Source organism: Taudactylus pleione, unplaced genomic scaffold, assembly GCF_031769625.1.
Source record: "Taudactylus pleione unplaced genomic scaffold, aTauple2 ptg000520l, whole genome shotgun sequence".
Classification (NCBI taxonomy): Eukaryota; Metazoa; Chordata; class Amphibia; order Anura; family Myobatrachidae; genus Taudactylus; species Taudactylus pleione.
This window is the reverse complement of record NW_028284922.1, coordinates 8421589-8441824: the sequence shown is the minus strand read 5'-3', so window position 1 is coordinate 8441824 and position 20236 is coordinate 8421589. Positions and strand designations below refer to the sequence as shown.

The 20236-nt window shown below is 44.2% G+C and overlaps 1 protein-coding gene across 2 annotated transcripts in view; it reads left to right on the top strand.

Annotated features, from left to right (window-relative positions):
• The window catches only part of LOC148501326 (uncharacterized), a 667086-nt gene that overhangs the window by 100952 nt on the left and 545898 nt on the right, over positions 1 to 20236 (top strand). For both annotated transcript variants that reach the window (XM_088450637.1, XM_088450636.1), the window contains exons 4-5: positions 4796 to 4864; positions 14149 to 14232. In XM_088450637.1, coding sequence (XP_088306763.1) covers positions 4796 to 4864; positions 14149 to 14232 — 153 coding nt within the window. The remainder of the gene's footprint in view (positions 1 to 4795; positions 4865 to 14148; positions 14233 to 20236) is intronic.

The window sequence follows — 20236 nt, the reverse complement described above, 5'->3', positions numbered from 1 at the left end:
GCTAATCTCTGTTTTTATATACTGTCAGTTATAACTATACCTTTCTTCTGCTATACGCTGTCATACTAAGGTATAGAGGGTCATCGTACCTCACGCATGCGTGGCTATCACATACTTCATACTGCATTGCATACTACATTGTGCCATATTCAAAGTGGTTGCACGCTCCCTGGTGTCATATGTAGCGCTGTTGCACACTATCTTGTGCCATATATAGCGCTGTCGCTCCAGGGGGGCTACCAGTAGCGCAGTTGAACACTATATTGTGCTATATATATTGCACTGTTGCACATTACCTTGTGCCATATATAGCCCGGTTGCATACTGCATAATGCCATATATAGTGCCTTTACATACTACATGGTCCCATATATAGTGCGGTTGCATATTATATTGGGTCATATATAGCGCGACTTCACACTACATTGTGCCATATTTCACATACTGCAGGGTGTTCACTGCACTGTATCATTACTATGGCTGGTAGAGGAAAGAATAACAAACAACCTCAGGATCCTGTCCCTATTCTGTTGTCCTGTAACTCCTGCTCAGCGGGCTGAGCCCCAGGGACTTAATTCAGGATGGGCTTTGCACTAATTGTTACACACCCCAGGTCCCTCAGCCCCGGTGTCTCTCCCTCAGGACCCAACCTGGGTGGCCTTTTCACAGGTGCTGGCAAAAATGATGGAACTGAGAGCAGTCCTCGTAGTGGCTCCCCCCTGTGGGATGGCCACAGCAGGTACTCCCTGCAAATCCTTTGCCTCCCCTATGGGTAGATATGCTGTCTACCTCAGTACAGAGTTGAAGCAAATGCTACAAAGCAGGGGCGTTTCTAGAGAGGAGGGGGCCCCCTTCTCCCCGTCCAGCAGCCAGCAGCACACAGAGAGGGGGGTTTAGGGTTAGGCACTAGGGGGGAGGTTAGGGTTAGGAACTAGGGGGAAGGTTAGGGTTAGGCACCCCTAAGGGAGGGGTAGGGATAGCGTTCATACTTACTCTGTCGGGATCTCCATCTGCCAGCCTTCCAGTGTCGGTATTTCATCTGCCGGGCTTACGTCCGGTGGTATAACATGCCAATTCTCTCTAAACTAGATATATATCTGTTCTTGTCAGAGCTGTAAAATCTATTTTGCAAATAGAAGAGGGTGAACCCGCTCCTAAGAAAAAGCACTTTTTAAATGACAAAAGGTAGCTTTACCAGAGTTTCCTCAATCAGACCAGCTATCTGATCACATGAGTGGATCATGGAATATCCCTGGTAAAAGGTTTCAGATTCCAAAACTGTTCAGTTCCTTTTACCCCTCTTCCAGTTATTGATTTCACTAAATGGGAAGTTACAGGAGTATTACTCGTCATCCTAGGGCTACGGCCTGGGTGGTGAAAGCCATAGAGAGTTGGGCAGAGGTCCTAGAAGAACCACTTCCCCCTTATGCTTCAAGGGAGCAGCTTTCCCACGTATCTCACATTAAGGATGCAGCCTCCTACTTAGGAGAGGCAGCTATGGATACGGTTCTACTGGCCTCCAGGATATCTGCCAGTTCGGTAGTGGCCAGCTGTATTGTTTAGCTTCATTCCTGGAAAGCAGATTCAGACTCAAAATTCACTCTGGAGTCTCTCCCTTATACAGGAAACATCCTATTTGGTCCAGAGCTAGATAAAATTGTGACTTTTTTGGCAGCTTCCAAGACGGTGTTCCTGCCCTATACCTATAATGCAAAACCTAGGACGTCATCCTTTCATTCCTTTCCCTCTCAGGGCAAAGCCAAGGGTCAGTCCCTTCCATGGCAACAGACATCAGCCAAGGCCTCCAAGCCTAGTGCCAAATAGGCCTGGGCTACTAGTCGTCCACCTGCCAAGTCTTTGGACAAGCCTGCAGCCTGTTGGAGTAGGACTCCCCCTTTGGGCTCCCAGGGTGGGAAGCCGACTTCTTCAATTCGCCCAGGTTTGGCATCAAAGCACGTCAGAGACCTGGATAATAAAAGTGGTCTCCCACAGAACGCCCTCTCCTTCCTGAGGCGACCCCCCAACAGTTCTTTTGCACCAGACTTAACCAAGTCCTTGCTGCGCCACAAAGCCACTCAGTCCAGCTGATTTCAGGAGTAATAATTTGGGTCCCCTCCTCACAATGGAACAAGGGCTATTATTCTACCCTTTTCTTAGTTCAGAAGCCCAATGGGTCTCATCGGCCTATCCTCAATCTCAAATCTCTGAACAAGTTTATCAGGATGCCCAAGTTTTGTATGAAACTCTCCATTCTATAATCCTAGCTAAGGAGGCTGGAGATTTTATGGTATCCCTGGACATTCAGGACGCTTACCTACAGGAACCTATAGCGCCTTCTCATCAAAAATGTCTCTGGTTTGCTATACTACAGCAATATTACCAATTTCAGGATGGTACATTTGGGAGCCCTTCTGGACTCTCGAGTTCAGAGAATCTTCCTGACGGCAGACAAGATTTCCACACTACAGTACAGACTACGCAGACTGCTTCACAATTGCAGTGTTGATTCTCTCTGCAATGCAGGCCTTGGGATCAATGGTGTCCGCCTTCAGCATGGTGAAGATCACCCAGTTTCACTCCAGGCCCCTACAACACCTGACCCTTCTCCAGGTGGAACAGGCTACCCCTACTGCTCAAATGCCAGATGATAAGCCTCCCCCCAGAGGTTCGCCTGTTCCTACCCTGGTGCCTACAGACTCCCCATTTGAACCAGGGTCGTCCCTTGTGGATCCCGGACTGGGCTCTCTTCACCACAGACGCAAGCCTCTGAGCATGGGGTGCAGTAACCGACCAACACTCCTTCCAGGGCCGATGGTCCCCAGTCGAGGCAATGTTGCCAATCAACATCTTGGAACTTCGAGCCATCTAAAGAGCTCTCACTCTGGCTCAGAATATTCTGAAAAACAGGCCAGTACAAGTACAGTCCAACACCGCCATGGCTGTGGCCTACCTCAATCATCAAGAGGGCATTTGAAGTCAATCAGGAATGACAGAAGTGTCCCCCATTCTCAAATGGGCCGAACGCAGACTCCTAGCCATTTCCGCAGTGTTCATCCCGGGGATTCTCAATTGGGAAGTGGATTTCCTCAGCCATCACGACGTGCATGCAGGAGAATGGTCTCTACATTCAGAAGTCTTTCAGCTTCTGGTGGACTAGTGGGGCCTTCCAGAAGTGGATCTCATGGCCTCAAGACAACAACAAAATTCCAGTTTATGGAGCAAGGATGCACAGTTATGTTATTAGCTCCAGCTTGGCCCAGACATCATTGGTACTTGTATCTTCTGACTCTTTATAGACATTCCTCTTCAACTTCCTCTACGAGTAGGCCTGTTGTCTCAGGGTCCATGTTTACATCTGGACCTAGCCCGTCTGTCTTTTAACGGCTTGGCTCTTGAGACATCCCTCCTAACGGCTAAGGGTTTCTCCAGCTCTGTGGTCCAGACCATGCTCAGAGCATGTAAACCGGCCTCTGCCAGGATTTACCACAGAATTTGGCATTCATATTTCCAATGGTGTGCTCAACGAAACTATGACCCTCAGGTCTTTAAAGTTTCTCTAATTTTTGTCTTTCTTTGGCTGGACTGGATCTAGGCCTCCGCCTAGCATCTCTCGAAGTGCAGCTTTCTGCATTGTCTGTCTGGTTTTAGCACAAAATTGCTTCTATACCGCATGTCCACGCCTTCATGCAAGGTGTTCTATGGATACTACCTCCCTTTGTCCTTCCTGTGGCTCCATGGGATTTGTCACTGGTGCTCAAAGCAGGAACTTCCATTTGAACCTCTGGAATCGGTGGATGTCAAATGGCTCACTGTGAAGACTCTGTTTATTCTGGATATAGTATCTGCCCATAGGGCATCGGCTTTAGGGGTGCTTTCATACAGCTCCTCCTTTTTGATATTTCATCAGGATTACATGTGGATTGAAAAAATACAACAATGTTTTTGTGTATTGTGCTTATTTTAATATTTTCTGTACCAGGGGTTTGTAGGTACCATTGGGCCCTTAATGCCTGCACTTGCTTGCATTGTTGTTCTCCAAGTACCAGCAAGTGGTAAAAGGATAATATTACTTTACATCTAATATTGACACCCATCAACCCTGCACATATTGATACCCATCAACCCTGCACCCACTGCCCAGAAGTGCATGGGGATAGCCCCAGGCTTAGGGTAGGCTCGGGTGTGGGACCCCTTTATTTTCGGGGGCACCACTTCCTGAGGAATCCTTGGCCGACTAGTTGGGGGGGGTTAATGCTTTGGCCGGGTGACCCCGTCAAGTGTGTCCCCGACTGTGGCATTACACCCCCACCACGCTAGTTGAGGCCAGTGCTGGTACTTAAAATACAGAGGACCCCTACACAAATATTTCCTGATATTTTTTGGATCAGGGTCATCTCAAAGAGCTTGGTACTGGTTATACTTTTGGGGGGGACCACAATTTAACCATTTCTAGCCTTTATTAGTCAGAAGCATGCACAGATTACACTGATCTGTGCATGCTTCTGTTAAGCATGCTGCTGACATGCACTTCTATTATGTTCAGTCCAAATATGACTGAACACACACACTTGCAAACATGATTGCATACAGCATCAACAGCAATGATTCATTCAAACATGATTCTTAGTAAATTTGCGAGTTTCTTTGAAACAAACTCACTCGTGTCTATGCGATGTCAAGTATGATTAAACTCAGACACTATTCTTAGTAAATTTATCCCTGATAGTCTTTACCCAGGCATTACTATTTAAGATATGCTCAAAATATTTACTGCTTGTTATATTTTCTCTCACAGGGCTTTCCAGATAATATATTGTGGGATGACTTAGCCAAGAGCAACAAAACGAATCACCAACCAATTGTGGTAAAGTAAATTTTTGTTAATATTAACACATTATCTTGGCAATACTTTATCTTTTTACCACTTACTGTACTTGTTGATAAAAAAAATAATATATCTAACAATGTATCTATATTAACACATATTGGGCCTGATTCTGAATCGAACACTATGGGGTGTATTTACGAAAGGTTGATTTCAATTGATTTTAATCGATTTCAAATCAATCTAAATTGATGTACAGTATTTCTGGGGCCAACCCACACATTTAGTGACACTTAAAAAAACAAATACAAAATCGTCTGTTAGTAAATGTGCGATTTAGCCCCAGAAATACAACATCGATTTAGAATTATTTAGATCGATTTGAAATCTATTCAAAGCTCCTGAATATGACCTTTAGTAAATATACCCTCATGTCTGTGCGGATGAAGTGGAGGGATTTTTTTTACTGATCATGCATGTAAGTCACACGGCGCACGTGTCTCGATTGTGTACAAAGTCACAATAGCGATTTCAGCAGCATGCATAAAGGAGCATATAGAAAATATTTTGGGTGTTCCCAGGCGGTGACTAGGAGGTGGCTATTCAGACGCATGGAGGTGGAGCATCTCATGGGTGTGTTATGGGAGTTTCGAGGATGCATTGCTGAAATGTATGCACACACAAGTGTTGAATCACTCACATTAGAGGCCATACTCAGATGGAAAATCTGCACCTGCCATAGCATGATTGCCATGTCTATAGACGCTGAAAGTGGACGTCTCACCCCTTGCACATTCAGACACATGACTGTATGCCAGGAAAGGACTTGTAGCAGTATTAGCATAAATTTGCAGATGCATGAAAATCAAAAGATGCAGCATCAATGTGTATGGCAGAGCTAAGCTGGAGTATGGGCATTTTAAATTTACCTTTAAAAAAAGTTTAAGATCCTCCCCAGTTATACCTCCACTTTCTGATGGAATATCTCTGTTATTTAGGCTGCACTTTTTTCATTATTTAACTGTGCTGTTGTGGCTTTTGGATATCTGAAGAAGGCTAAGGAGATACCAACAATGATGCCTATTCCTATCACCTACTTGATTCAACCTAAGGACTACAGTACCTTTTGCAATCTCCTGGTCACTGAAGCTGCAGGTAGTACCTGGAAACCCTTTGCCACCAGCAGCATCAGGCTGTGGGAGCCTGCATTGTGTCATGCACTGGAGATGCAGTCACAAGGTAAATGGCTTCCCTCTTCACCTGGGGAGCGAAGTGTGCTCACAGTCTCGTGAAATGGTTCATCATATCCATTTTGGGACTTACCCCAAATTTTGACAGGGCTACTTATTTCACCCCAAAAAACTGCTTAATGCTATTCTTCACCACTTGTGCAAAGATGCTAATTAGAAGAATTTGACACACCTTAAGTATCCCAAATAGCCCTAATAAAACTATTCGGGGGCATGTACATTGATCCCCAATGTTAGTGCATCTTTTAGGGGTCAGGCTGATTTCCCCAATTCTGTCAGCACTTATCACCTGGTTTGCATTGGCCGGGTTGGGTTATCGAGTGTTTTGAAATTGAATAGGGTGAATCGCGGGTAAAATATGCGATGTAGGCGAAAAATCCTGCAGGCTTAAAAGTATCGCGGGTGCAAAACTAATTGAATACGAGCCTAAGATGCTATTTCGGGTGAAAAAAATGCTGATGGTCAAGCAGAGGCGCACAGGACCTGGTGCACCAAGAAAGGCTGTTTGGTGTGACTACTGCAATAGTGCATGATGGCTCATCTGTATAACTCTTCATTGCCACTATTATGGTCTTTGGACATCAAGAGATGCAGAGATGCAGTCAGACAATGGTGTCAGTTACCTGTGTCATTCATCAGTCAGATAGCAAAAGCAACTCATCCATGATGGAGGCAACCCTAAAGTATTTCAGCAAATTGTGGAAAAATGCTTTAAGCCAGGTATCGACAAAATAGGATCACAGTTGAACAGTTGATCTTCTGATCTAGGACAAGGGCTCACCAGACTCCATGATGGTACAGTACTTAAAAAAATTGTCTGAGTCATCGGCTCTTGGTGGTAGCTGTTCTTACAGAATAGTCTGGTCTCTCTCTGTTTCTTTCAAAGAAATCTCACTCTTTGTCCAGCAATGCATATTTTCTTTTTGCAAGTGATACAACCTTCACTCACCCCCCTTATTCCCATCTTTCCCCCAATAGCTCCTTGGAATCTCAGTCTAGTGTTCAGGCCTTAGCCTTTATCCTTTAGATTCAGTAAAGTAACTTATTTTTGCTGGAAGAAAGCATTGTTTTAGCTATCTCCACAGCTAGGAGTTTTGGATTTGGGACATCTGTCTTATCTATCTCCATATCTCCTTTTCATGAAAAGAGGGCTGTTCTTTGGCCATAATCTTACTTTTAGCCAAGTGTGGCTTTCAATTTCCACCGAAATCGAAACATTCTGATTTTTCCCTTTTTTTATGGTAGATCTCTGTAAAAAGGCTCACTGGATCCTCCACAGATTGGCCAAAATTGGGGACCTGTGCTCTTATGAACGATGGAGGGTGTGGGATGGATATCTATCTGATCTTCTATGATTTCCACAACAGTGGTTGTCAAGCATCACAGAAGACCATCTTTAGATTGATTACTTTAAATATTTGTCAGACTGATTTTGTTCCTTAAATGTGACAGTGCATTCTGTTAAAAAAGTGAATGCCTCTTTGGCGCAAGGCCTTGGCTGAGCAGCTGTGTCAGTCAGCAATCTGGGGTTTGGTACACACTTAACATAAATCCACAGATAAAATATAGTTGCATCCAGTAATACCAGTTTATTATGTTTGGTGTTACACAATGTAACTTCCTTTGGGCAAAGTTGTAAGAAGCCTTCAGATTCCCCCTTGGTTGAGAGACAATTTTCTTTGTAAATGTAATTTTTATACTCATGTGGGCTACTCTAAATGCTCACAACTTTATGCATGTAGTTTCCTTGTTGAAGGCTTTGATTAAAATGTTTACAGCTGTTAGAGGACCTTGTTTTTTTCTGTCTCCTATTTAGATCCTATTTGTTCTGTCCTTTAGGGCTTGGATAGAAAATAACTGAGAAATCCCAGTAGTCAACAGGGGTATGGAGGAAAAAAAGAGATAGATATAGCTCTAAATTGAAGGTGCCCTCTACACTCTAGTGTTTCCAGATACTTATTGAATTATTTATACTTGCATCAAATCCTTTTCTCTATCTATTGGCTGAGACATAAAATAAATAAAATTGTATGCATGTCTGATGCCAGCCAACATTACCTGAGCTCTATTGATTTAGCCTGATCACTGTACCACCATCATAATCATTCAATGGTTAGAAAGACTAACAATGTGCATGTCTGTTGTTTTTAACTTTAACAGAGATAGAAAGGTGCAATTGGATTATCAAATAATTGTATAGAGAAAATAGCCAACGGTGTTAATGGAGTAAAAATACAAATGAAAATATGATAATATAAGATAAAAATTACCTCACGCAGCTGTCAAAATAAGGTGGCAAACCAATGAAAAACTACTATAGAGAACACATAGACAGCGCTGAAAAAGGGAATATATATATATATATATATATATATATAACTTAAATGAGAATAGATGAGCCCATATATATATAAAAGAGTGCAATAGCATTTAATAGATAATAAATTCCTAATCTGACAATTATATTGCTAAAATATGTGAAATACACTGTACCTAAAAAAGGAAACACAACCTTTTATATAGTCCTACATATGTTCAATAGTACATAAAAAAAAATGTGGATGTATAAATGAAGGAAAAAAATAATTAATGAGATAACCACGGCAGTATTCCTAAAAAAGGAATTATAACATCAAAGGAAATCCCTCAGCATAATACTTTGTACACTGAGCTCCCTCGTATACAAAAGTTTGGATCTAAGTGCACTAACCTCAGGGGTATAGATAAACCTGATATTGGTCAGGGAAAATACACCATAAATAAGACAATAAAAATATAATATGAAACTGTCATATAGTCACATAAATAGTCCCCTTTGTAATCCAGAAAAATTAATCATTCAAAGGAAAATACCCAATTCTGATTCCGTCAGATCTTCAACACCATGAACTCGTTAACCACGTGTATTTCCTCATGGACATATGCAAAATAGAGGAAAAAACACATGCATAGTGTAAAATCCTTAAAACTATTTTATTTCAAACTAGGGGTGTGCACCGGCAACTTTTCGTGTTTTGTGTTTTGGTTTTGGATCTGGATCTTTCTTCGTGTTTTGGATCTGGATTGGTTTTGCCAAAACCACCCTTCCGTGTTTTGGGTTCTGGGTTTTGTGTTTTGGATCTGTATTTTTTTGAAAAAAAGCATAAAAACAGCTAAAATCGCAGAATTTGTAGGTTTTTCTGCTCCTATGCTATTATTAACCTCAATAACCTTAATTTCCACTAATTTCCAGTCTATTCTGAACACCTCACACCTCACAATAGTGTTTTTATGTCCAAAAGGTTGCACCGAGGTAGCTGGATGACTATGCTAAGCGACACGAGTGGGCGGCACAAACACGTGACCCATCTAGGCGTGAAACTGCAGTGGCAGACAGGATGGCAGTTTGAAAAACTAGGCCCCAAACTGTACATAATGCAAAGAAAAAAAAGAGGTGCAAGATGGAATTGTCCTTGGGCCCTCCGACCCACCCTTATGTTGTATAAACAGGACATGCACACTTTAACAAACCAATTATTTCAGCGCCAGGGTCTGCCACACAACTGTGGCTGAAATGATTGCTTTGTTTGGGCCCCCACAAAACAAGCTGGCAATTAATCTGTCCCTGCACAAACTGGCTCTACGGAGGCAAGATGTCATCCTCATCCTCCTCATCCACCGATTCCTCATCCTCTTCAGTGTGTACATCCTCATCCTCACAGAGTATTAATTCGTCCCTGCTGGAACCACAGGTCCCTCTGTACGTTCTGGAGGCTGGTCTCCCTGGAAGAGTTGATAATTCATTTTATGAACATCATCTTCTCCACATTTTGTGGAAGCAACCTCCTACGCCTTTCGCTGACAAGGTTCCCGGCTGCACTAAACACTCTTTCGGAGTACACACTGGAGGGGGGGCAACTCAGGTAAAATAGAGCCAGTTTGTACAGGGGCCTCCAAATTGCCTCTTTTTCTTGCCAGTACAGGTACGGACTGTCTGACATGCCTACTTGGATGCTGTCACCGATGTAATCCTTTAACAGACAGACGCACCGCACGCTTGTTGCTGCTGCTTTGAGGATGCAAGTGCAGCTAAAGCCCACACAATTCACAAAGACAGAAAAAAAAAAAGAATATTTTTATTGTTTGTGGAGCGCACTTTGAGGGTTACACCACCCTTTAACAGACAGACGCACGCTTGTCGCTGCTGCTTTGAGGATGCAAGTGCAGCTACATCGCACACAAGTCACAAACACATTAAAAAAATAGTTTTTTCTTTTTTGGAGCACTTTGAGAGTTACACCACCCTTTAACAGACAGACGCACGCTTGTCGCTGCTGCTTTAAGGATGCAGGTGCGGCTACAGCCCACACATTTCACAAAGACCGAAAAAAAAAGAACAATATTTTTATTGTTTGTGTAGCACACTTTGAGGGTGTCACCACCCTTTAACAGACAGACGCACGCTTGTCGCTGCTGCTTTGAGGATGCAAGTGCGGCTACAGCCCACACAATTCACAAAGACAGAAAAAAAAAAAAGAATATTTTTATTGTTTGTGGAGCGCACTTTGAGGGTTACACCACCCTTTAACAGACAGGCGCACGCTTGGCGCTGCTACTATGTTGATGCACGTGCGGCTACATCGCACACAAGTCACAAACACATTAGAAAAATATTTTTTTATTTTTTGGAGCACTTTGAGGGTTACACCACCCTTTAACAGACAGACGCACGCTTGTCGCTGCTGCTTTGAGGATGCAGGTGGAATCTAGACGGGATTTGGAACCGGGGACACACCACCTCCATCAATTGTCTAAATCCCACTGCACTAATGGCGGATACCGGACGCACGTCTAACACCAACATAGCAGTCAAGGCCTCAGTTATACGTTTTGCTTCAGGATGACTGCTGTCGTACTTCATCCTCATCACTAGCGACTGTTGGAGGGTCAATTGTTTAGTAAAAGTAGTGGTGTTCCTACTTCCTCTCTGGGATGATGAACGACTCCCAGCAGCAGCAACAGCAGCAGCGGCAGCAGTAGGCGTAGCAATGCAGGATCCTCCGGAGGAATCCCGGATAGGAGAGTCAGTCATGCCAGTGACATGGCCTGCAGGACTACTTCCGATCCTGACTAAGGAGGAAATTGACGAGGAGGGAGTTGACGGTGTGGTTTGCAGGTGCTTGGATACAAAAGGACAACGGGATTTAGGTGTCCCTGGACTGCTTACGGTCTTAGCCAAAGTTTCTGAACTTGACAGTAACTTTTTATGAACGCGCTGCAGGTGCCGTATAAGGGAGGATGTTCCTAGGTGGTTGACATCCCTACCCCTACTTATTTCACCTTTACATATGGTACATATGGCAAGACAGTTGTTGTCCGGATTTGGATAGAAATATTGCCAGACCAAAGAGGTGGAATGTTTGGTCTTCTGCCCAGGCATGACCGTGATGGGCTTTTTCATCCCACGGACAACAACTGTCTCCCCCGGAGCCTGATTTAAACAAACCACATCACCATCAGAATCCTCCTCGCCAACTTCCTCCTCAGCGCCAGCTACACCAGTATCCTCATCCTGTTGTACTTCAACAGTGACATCTTCAATTGGCATATCAGCAAGTGGACTGTGGGTGCTCCTTTCAGCACTTGCAGGGGGCGTGCAAATGGTGGAAAGAGCCACCTCTTCCCATCCAGTGCTGGGAAGGTCAGGCATCGCAACCACCACCACACTTGGACTCTCCTTGGGGATTTGTGATATCTTCTTAGAAAGCACAGTTCTTCGCTGTGCTTTTGCCAGCTTAACTCTTTTGATTTTTTTATTGGGAGGAGGGCTTCCATCGTCATGTGAAGCTGAACCACTAGTCATGAACATACTAGGGATCGACCTTAGCCGTTCCTTGCCACTCCGTGTCGTAAATGGCATATTGGCAAGTTTACGTTTCTCTTCAGCTGATTTAAATGTTTTTTTCAGGGTCATTTTCCTGAACTTTGTCATTTGGGATTGTATGTGCCCTCTATTATGACATTGGGCATCGGCCTTGGCAGACGACGTTGATGGCATGTTATCGTCTATGTCATGACTAGTGGCAGCAGCTTCAGCACTAGGAGGAAGTGGTTCTTGATCTTTCTCTATTTTATTTTTTTCGGAGAAAGTTTGGTCCTCCATTTATGTTATATCGATTTGATATATACGTGCGGCTAAACACAGAAATTTTTTTTTTATTTTTGCTGGAGAGTAGTGCACTTTGTGGGTTACACCAGCCTTTAAAAAATGAGCCAGCCGGCTCTTTACTTATGGGACACAGGCGCACGCTTGGCGCTGCTCCTTTGTTGATGCACGTGCGGCTACTGCGCACACAATTCACAAACACAGAAATTAATTTTTTTTTTGGTTTGGACTGGAGTGTACTTTGGGGGTTACAGCACCCTTTAACGGTCAAGCCAGCTGGCCCTTTACTTATGACACAGGCGCACGCTTGGCACTACTTTGTTGATGCACGTGCGGCTACTGCGCACACAATTCACAAACACACAAAAAATATTTTATTTGGTTTGGAGTTTACTTTGGGGGTTACAGCACCCTTTAACGGTCAAGCCAGCTGGCCCTTTACTTATGACACAGGCGCACGCTTGGCACTACTTTGTTGATGCACGTGCGGCTACTGCGCACACAATTCACAAACACAGAAAATAATTTTTTTTTTGGTTAGGACTGGAGTGTACTTTGGGGGTTACAGCACCCTTTTTAACGGTCAAGCCAGCCGGCCCTTTACTTATGACACAGGCACACGCTTGGCACTACTTTGTTGATGCACGTGCGGCTACTGCATACACAATTCACAAACACAGAAAATAATTTTTTTTTTGGTTTGGACTGGAGTGTACTTTGGGGGTTACAGCACCCTTTAACGGTCAAGCCAGCCGGCCCTTTACTTATGACACAGGCGCACGCTTGGCACTACTTTGTTGATGCACGTGCGGCTACTGCGCACACAATTCACAAACACAGAAAATATATTATTTTTTTAGCACTTGGGGGGAGCACCCCTGATGGACAGAGCACCCCCTGGACAACACTACAGCACCCCTTTAGGACTGGGACACTACACAGGACTTTGGAGTGGACACAGCCCCTATGGAGAACTCACTGCACAACACAGTCCAGCCAGCCCCTATGGACTTTGAAGTAGTGGACACAGCCCCTATTAACAACAGCAGCACAGCACAACACAGCCAGCCCCTATGGACTTTGAAGTAGTGGACAACAGCAGCACTACACTACACAGCCCAGCCAGCCCTAACTCCCACCCTCCCTCTTCACTGTCCACAGCCGAGCGAGAAAATGGCGCAGACGCGGGTACCTTATATAGGATCCAAAACCCGCGAGACTCGGAAGGCGGGATGATGACGTTTTGCCTCGATTTCAGATCCGAGTCAGGCGGGAAAAGTCGAGCCTGACTCGGATCGGACTCGGATCGGGGGGGCTCGGGGGGGTTCGGATTTCAGAAATCCGAACCCGCTCACCCCTATTTCAAACACACAAGTAAAATGGCATGCGTACCATAAATGTCCTTTTTCAGAAAAGGTGCAGTTTAGAACACATAGGGGTTATTTGGAAAAAAGCTCCCCCTATTGAGCTATACCTTCTTTCCTGTAGGGCAATGGTACTGCTGCATCAAAACTCCACGAACGCGTTTCAACCATATAGGATCTTTATCAAGGTGTCTTCATTTATACATTAAATTTTTCTTGATGTACTATTGAACATATGTAGGATTATATGAAAGGTTGTGTTTCCTTTTTTATGTACAGTGTATTTCACATGTTTTAGAAATATAATTGTCAGATTAGGAATTTATTATTTATTAAATGCTATTGCACTTTCTTATATATATGGGCTCATCTATTCTCATTTAAATTATATGCTCCCTTTTTCAGCGCTGTCTGTTTTCTCTATAGTGAATTATCAAATAAGTGTTTATTAATCGGGATTTCATGTTATACCTCCTGTTTTAGAAAAATTACAAAATTTTTAAAAAGTTAAAAATTGAGTCATGTCAACATTTGAAACCTAATTTTCCTTTCTCCATGTTAAAGGTTAAAGATTTCATTAAACAATTTGAAGACGAAGATTTCCAAATGCTAATGCCACCTGTTTGTCATCAGCTACAAACTGTCACGGTACATACTTTGTAATTTCATATATTAATAATTAAAACACAAGTTTACATTTCTTCTCTGAATGCATGTGATTTGTGGTAGATGGGTACTAAAAGGTGCAAGGCGAGGCATATCATGTAATAATATTCCCCATTAAATAAGAGCAGATGATAATATGAAAATAACGTTAACCAAGCTTTTTGTTGGTTGCTGCTGTTCTTTCTTATGGCTTTTTACAAAAATATCTATAGGCAATATGCTATCATTATCTTTTACTTATATTGCACCGCAAGGGGTCCACAGCCCTTACACAAAACAAATGAGTATGATCAAAACAAGGAAACAGTTACTTAAAGTTCAGAATATTGTAGAAATGTTTATAAACCTTGATCATATCCTACATCAGCAGGGGATGTAGTTAATAGACTGGTGGACGCGATGCCGCCGGTCTAAATCCCGACTAATTCTGCCCGACAAGTGACTTAAGATACTGTAGGAGTCGAAATGCAGACGCCTATCTTAATCCCGATGTCGGAAGAACAACCCCCGCCATCCCGATCGTCCTCGGACGGGTAAGTATACTACTTAGCCCGGGGATGGGGAGGGTTAGAGTTATGGACCCCGGAGGGGGATTTAGGGTTAGGCACCCCATGAATGTTAGACTAGGGCAAGGAGGGATTAGGATTAGGCACTAGGGAGGGGAGGTTAGGGTTAGGCAACCCCCTGGGAGGGTTAGGGTGCGGGGAGGGGGGGGTTTAGTTTTAGCCACCCCTGGGGGGAGGTTAGGGTAAGGCACCCCTAAAAGAGGGTAGGGGTGGAGAGGGCAGGGTTAGGGTACTTACCTTTAGCTATCGGGATTTTGACCTACTGGCCTACCGCTGTCAGTATTTGAGACGCCGGCATTACATACCGATTCCATCAGCAGTCATAATACCCAAATATGCAGCAAGGTGGCAGAACCCAATTGTTGGGTGTCGTGCATGGTAGGCAGTGGAGTGGAGATGATGCTAGAAGTGAGGGAAGGAAAAGCACATGATGGAAGAGGGCCTTGCTCCTGAAAGCTTACAGCCTAAAGGGGTGGGGCAGATAGACAGTGGTGAACAGAAGGGAGAGATAGTTAACATAGAACAGTGGGTTAGGATGAGAGCTGAAAGGCTTTGATGAAGTGGGTATTTAGAGCCCATTGACATTTTGGAGAGAGGTGGAGAATCTGAAAGGAGTGAGTGAGAGCATTCCAGTGGTAGGGAGCAGTACGGGCAGCATCTTGGAGGCGGTAGTGGGAGGAAATAATTATTTGGGAGGAGAGGAGGCATTCATTTGTATAGCAAAGCTAGTGGGAGCATGAAGGGAGATAAAGTCAGACTTGTAAGTAGAAGATTGGATGAGGGTTTGTAAATTAGTTTAAATTTGGTTCTGAAGTGGAAGGAGAGCCAGTGTAGAGCTTGTAGGAGAGGAGAGGCAGATATAGTGTGTTTGGAGAAAAAGATGAGTAGAGCAGCAGCATTAAGGACAGATTGGGGTGGAGAGAGACAGGAGACAGGGTGGCTAGATAAGGAGGTTAAAGTAGTCAAGTCTACAGATGAACAGTGAGTGGATGAGGGTCTTAGTTGCCTCCAGGGTAAAAGGGTCTGATTTTTTTTATATCAAAGAAAAATTGAATCCATACAAGACTCTGATGTATGAAAAAGTGAAAAATGTATAAATCAACGTACCAGCTATTATTTAATACTTACTCAGCACTGTGTTTATGGTGCTCCCAGAATTCAGTACAGGAAACAATATATTTTATATGCCTACAAGCAAAAACACAATTATTTTTCTGGGGCACGCTTAAAAATTATATTGTTTTCAATATTAAAACAGAACTTTTTTTATATATTAAAGCTAAAAACTATTTTTAAAGTAGAGTATGTAAAAAGTATATATATAAAACATAAAATATTATTAAATCTTGATATATTGGCAAAAATGGCTGCTAACTAGTTGTCCCCCAATACCTAAATGAAATTGGCTAAAATAGAAAAATCCCTTATTGTTTTAATTATATTTAGTTATGTCCATTAATTTCAGTTCCTAGACTGGGATGTGGTCAATATCCCGACCACGGGGATTCCGACATTCAGAATACAGGAGCCGGCATCCCAACCGTCGGGATCCTGTAGGTGAGCACTGGGGTTAGGGTTAGGGGTTAGGTTCAGGCACTAGGTGGGAGGTTAGGGTTAGGCTGTGAGGAGGGAGGATTATGGGTAGGGAGAGGGGAAGGGTTAGGACACAGACCATCAGGTGTTGGGATGCTGGCGCCAGGATTCTGACCGCCGGGATCCTGAGCACCGGCATCCCGTATCCATTCCCCTAGATCAGGTGAACTAAAACCTTGTTTAATTTTTCCCTACTTATATATGGTTTTTAAATGACAGGATAAAGTGACCGCTGAAGCAACAGAGTCTAGAGCAGAAGTAAGGGAGACTATGTATAGGGAGCAGCTTGGTCAGGACAGGATGGGGGAGAGAAGTGAGTCAAGCATGGAGGATAAGGACACAGTGTCAATAGCTTCAAGGTTACACTTCATGATTGTAACCTTGGAAGGCAGAGATGGAAAATGAGAGAGATAAGTTTAAAGTAAAGAGGATGGACAGAGAAAGGGTATGGGAATTGGTGAAATCAGAGATTTCACAGTGGTGAGTGAAAACCGGATTAAGTGAGTGTCTGCACACATCGATGGGTGAGAGAGACCTAATGATGATGTGAGGGTAAGGAGTTTAGAGGTATAGGGGGCAGTAGGGACATTGGTAGGAATATTGTAGTCACCCAAGATGAGGGAGGGAACATCTGAAGAGAGGAAGTGGGGGAGTCAGAAGGTTGTCAGGGAGTTTGAAGATAGAGGTGTATAGATAACAGCTACATGAAGATGAATAGATTGGAAGAGGCCAATAGCATGAACATTAAGGGGTATATTTACTAAAGTGCAGTTGTATAGATGTGGAGATGTTGCCCATAGGAACCATTCTGATTCTCGGTATTATCTTCTAGAAGGTGCTAGATAAATAATAAGTAGAATCTGATTGGTTGCTATGGGCAACACCTCCACTTCTCTAAACCTGCACTTTAGTAATTCTACCCCTAAATGTAGTGAATGAAAGAGGCCGGTATGAGTTGGTAAGAGCAGTCAGAGGAGAAAAATACCACTACACCACCACCACCATGGGGACCAATTTATTACAGACAGATATGGAAATCCAGAGGGCACAGAAGAGATGAAGAGAGTTAAGGAGAGAATAAGATTATCACGGTTGCTGTAGCGTGGAGGTGAGATTGATTTGGAGCAGTGAGATGAAGAGAGTGTAAGTACGGTGCATTTTCCTGAGTGAAAAAGGGAAACTGCAGGTGGAGGGCAAAAAGGGAGTTCAGTGTGATATGAATGAAGGTGAGGAGAGGTGACAGGGAGAGAGGGGAGGGAGCATGGCTTAGTTGTGGGGTAGCAGGACATGGTGGGAGACTAGTGATAGAAATAGAGGTATGGGAGAGGTGGAATAGGGGGTGCAGAGGGGCCAAAGGGAGACAAAGGAGGGGAGAGAGTGGGAGTAGAGTAGGGAAGAAGATAGAGGTGGGAACAGGTGGTAGAACAAAGGATTATGTAGGTGCTGAGTGAGAGGGGAGTTGAAAAAAAAAAAGAGGTACAGAGTAAATGAGGAAAATAGGTGGAGTATAAATGTAAGTTTTAGTGGTGATGTAGAAACTGTGCAGGAAAATTGTAAAAAAAGGCAGATAAAAGAACAATGTTGGTAAAGTACAATAGTGTGCCATTAAGAAAATATATTATAAGGGCACAGTCGTGCCCTTATATTAAGGCTGAATCTAAAAAAATGGAATTCTCTCATAGAGAACTCTCGAGGGGGGGCATGGTGGTTAAGGGGCTACACCTCAAAAGTTATTGGAGGTACCAGGCTGAAATTTGGCACGGGCAGTTGGAACTGTCGCTTGGTGCTGCTCGTCAAATTTCAGGGCAAAAACATAAAAAAATGAGGATTTGGGAGTAATCTAAAGCAGGCATTAGCTGCGCCCGGGACCCGGGGACGGAAGCAGGCTTTAGCAGCGGCGGTTTGGGTGGCTGCGGCAGTGCAGGCAGCAGTGGTGCAAGTGACAGGACCCGGGGGAGGTAGCAGCAGACAGATGCAGACTCGGATCTAAGAGATCCACGATACCTGCATCTGTGTATAAATAAAAAAAACATAGAAGCAGGGACAGGATCAGTGAGACCAGTCTGTGCTTCTGTGTTTAAAAAAAAAAAAAAAGATAACCTGTGGAAAAAAAATTAAATATTGATGGCGTGCCCCCCCCCTCCAAAAAAACAAAACAAAACAAAAAACCATCCAGCACCGGGCTTTGGAAAGCTAGCACTGGTTGTGCTAAACACAGGGGACAAACGACTTAGGGGTCCCCCGTATGAAGCACAAACAACAATCAGGCTTTTCAGAACCAGTCCTGGTTGCCAAAATACGGGGAACAAATGACATAGGGGTCCCCATTATTCAGCGCAAGCAGCACAGGGCTCTCTGGTCCGGGTTCTGGAAATACAGGGAGGAAAAAATGCATAGGATCCCTCTGTATTTTCCAGAACTAGCACCGGACCCTTTCTAGTGGGGGGTGATGCCACAGCAAGGGGAGCCCTTTCACTGGGCCCCCCAGCCGAAGTATCACCCCTGACTGCTGTCAGCTCAGGGATCCCTGGGGAGCTCGGGGCCCCCCAATAAAGGGGTACCCTTCTCCAGGGCACCCCAGGCCCAAGCTGATAGCCCAGGGCTATCCCCGGCACCTATGGCCGTTAGGTGCTGTGTTGATTATGTAAAGTGTGGTACAAGTAAGAGTTAAAATATTGTCTTTTGCTGTGGAACTACAGTTCCCAGCAAGCCTCCCCCACATGCTGGTACTTGGAGAACCACAAGTACCAGCATGCCGGACATTACGGGCCTGCTGGCAAAATATTTAATTGAAATAAACACAGGACACACACACCGTACAAGGTAAAAGTTTATTAACCATATAGTATATGCACACACACATACTCACCTATGTATCCCTGTAGCCATCGGTCCCCTTCTCTAGTAGATTACCTATAGGGTACCTGGAAAAAAAACAACAAACACTCACCTCCTATGCATGGATCAGTCCTCTTCGGTCCAAAGTAGGCAATTCCCGGGCTTGGCAAAAAAAAAAAATAGCGCAGACCCACAGACATTAGTACTGTCCTACATGAATGAGAGCTTAGCCGAGGGATTTCACTATGGAAACCCTACCGCTGAGCTCCCTTTGGCTCAGAGAGGAGAGCCTTCCGCCTATCAGTCAATGAGCAGTTCTCACCATTGACTTCAATGGTGAGATCCGCGATGCCCATTTAAAAAATGGCACCTCAGAGCCATTTTTGAAATGTAAAGGTGGCCGCTGTGAGCCAATCATGGCTCGCAAGGTTATCGCCCCGCCCCCTTGGCTGGCTTATATAAGCCAGTGCGAGGGGATGGCATGGCAGTCTGTCAGCCGGGTGACAGCAGAGAAGACCTGCCGAAGATAGAAGACTCTGGGGGAAGTCCTGAATGTGTGGCGGCCATGCAAAAGAGCTTAAAGGCCGCCTCCCTCCAGGTGAAGATGCCGTGGAAGTCCTGGGTGAAACGGCAGCCATGAAAAAGAGCTTAAAGGGTGCCGCCTCCCAGGTGAAGGTGCAGAAAAATAAAACAAAAACAGTTTTAATATTTTATTTTATTTTAATATATCTTTTACAGGGGTACTATAGGTACCAGTGGGTCACCCGCTTGCTGGTACTTGTCATTCTTCATGTACCATTATGCGGGGGGGAGGCCTGCTGGGACCTGTAGTACTACTGCAAAAGACCATATTTATGTTTTCATATGCACCACACTACACTATCAACCCGGCACCCACCGGCCCAGGGGTGTCGGGGAAAGCCCTGTGCTAGAGAGGGGGATTCCTGTATTAGGGGGGGTCCCTGGCCTTGGCTGGTCTGACTAGCGGT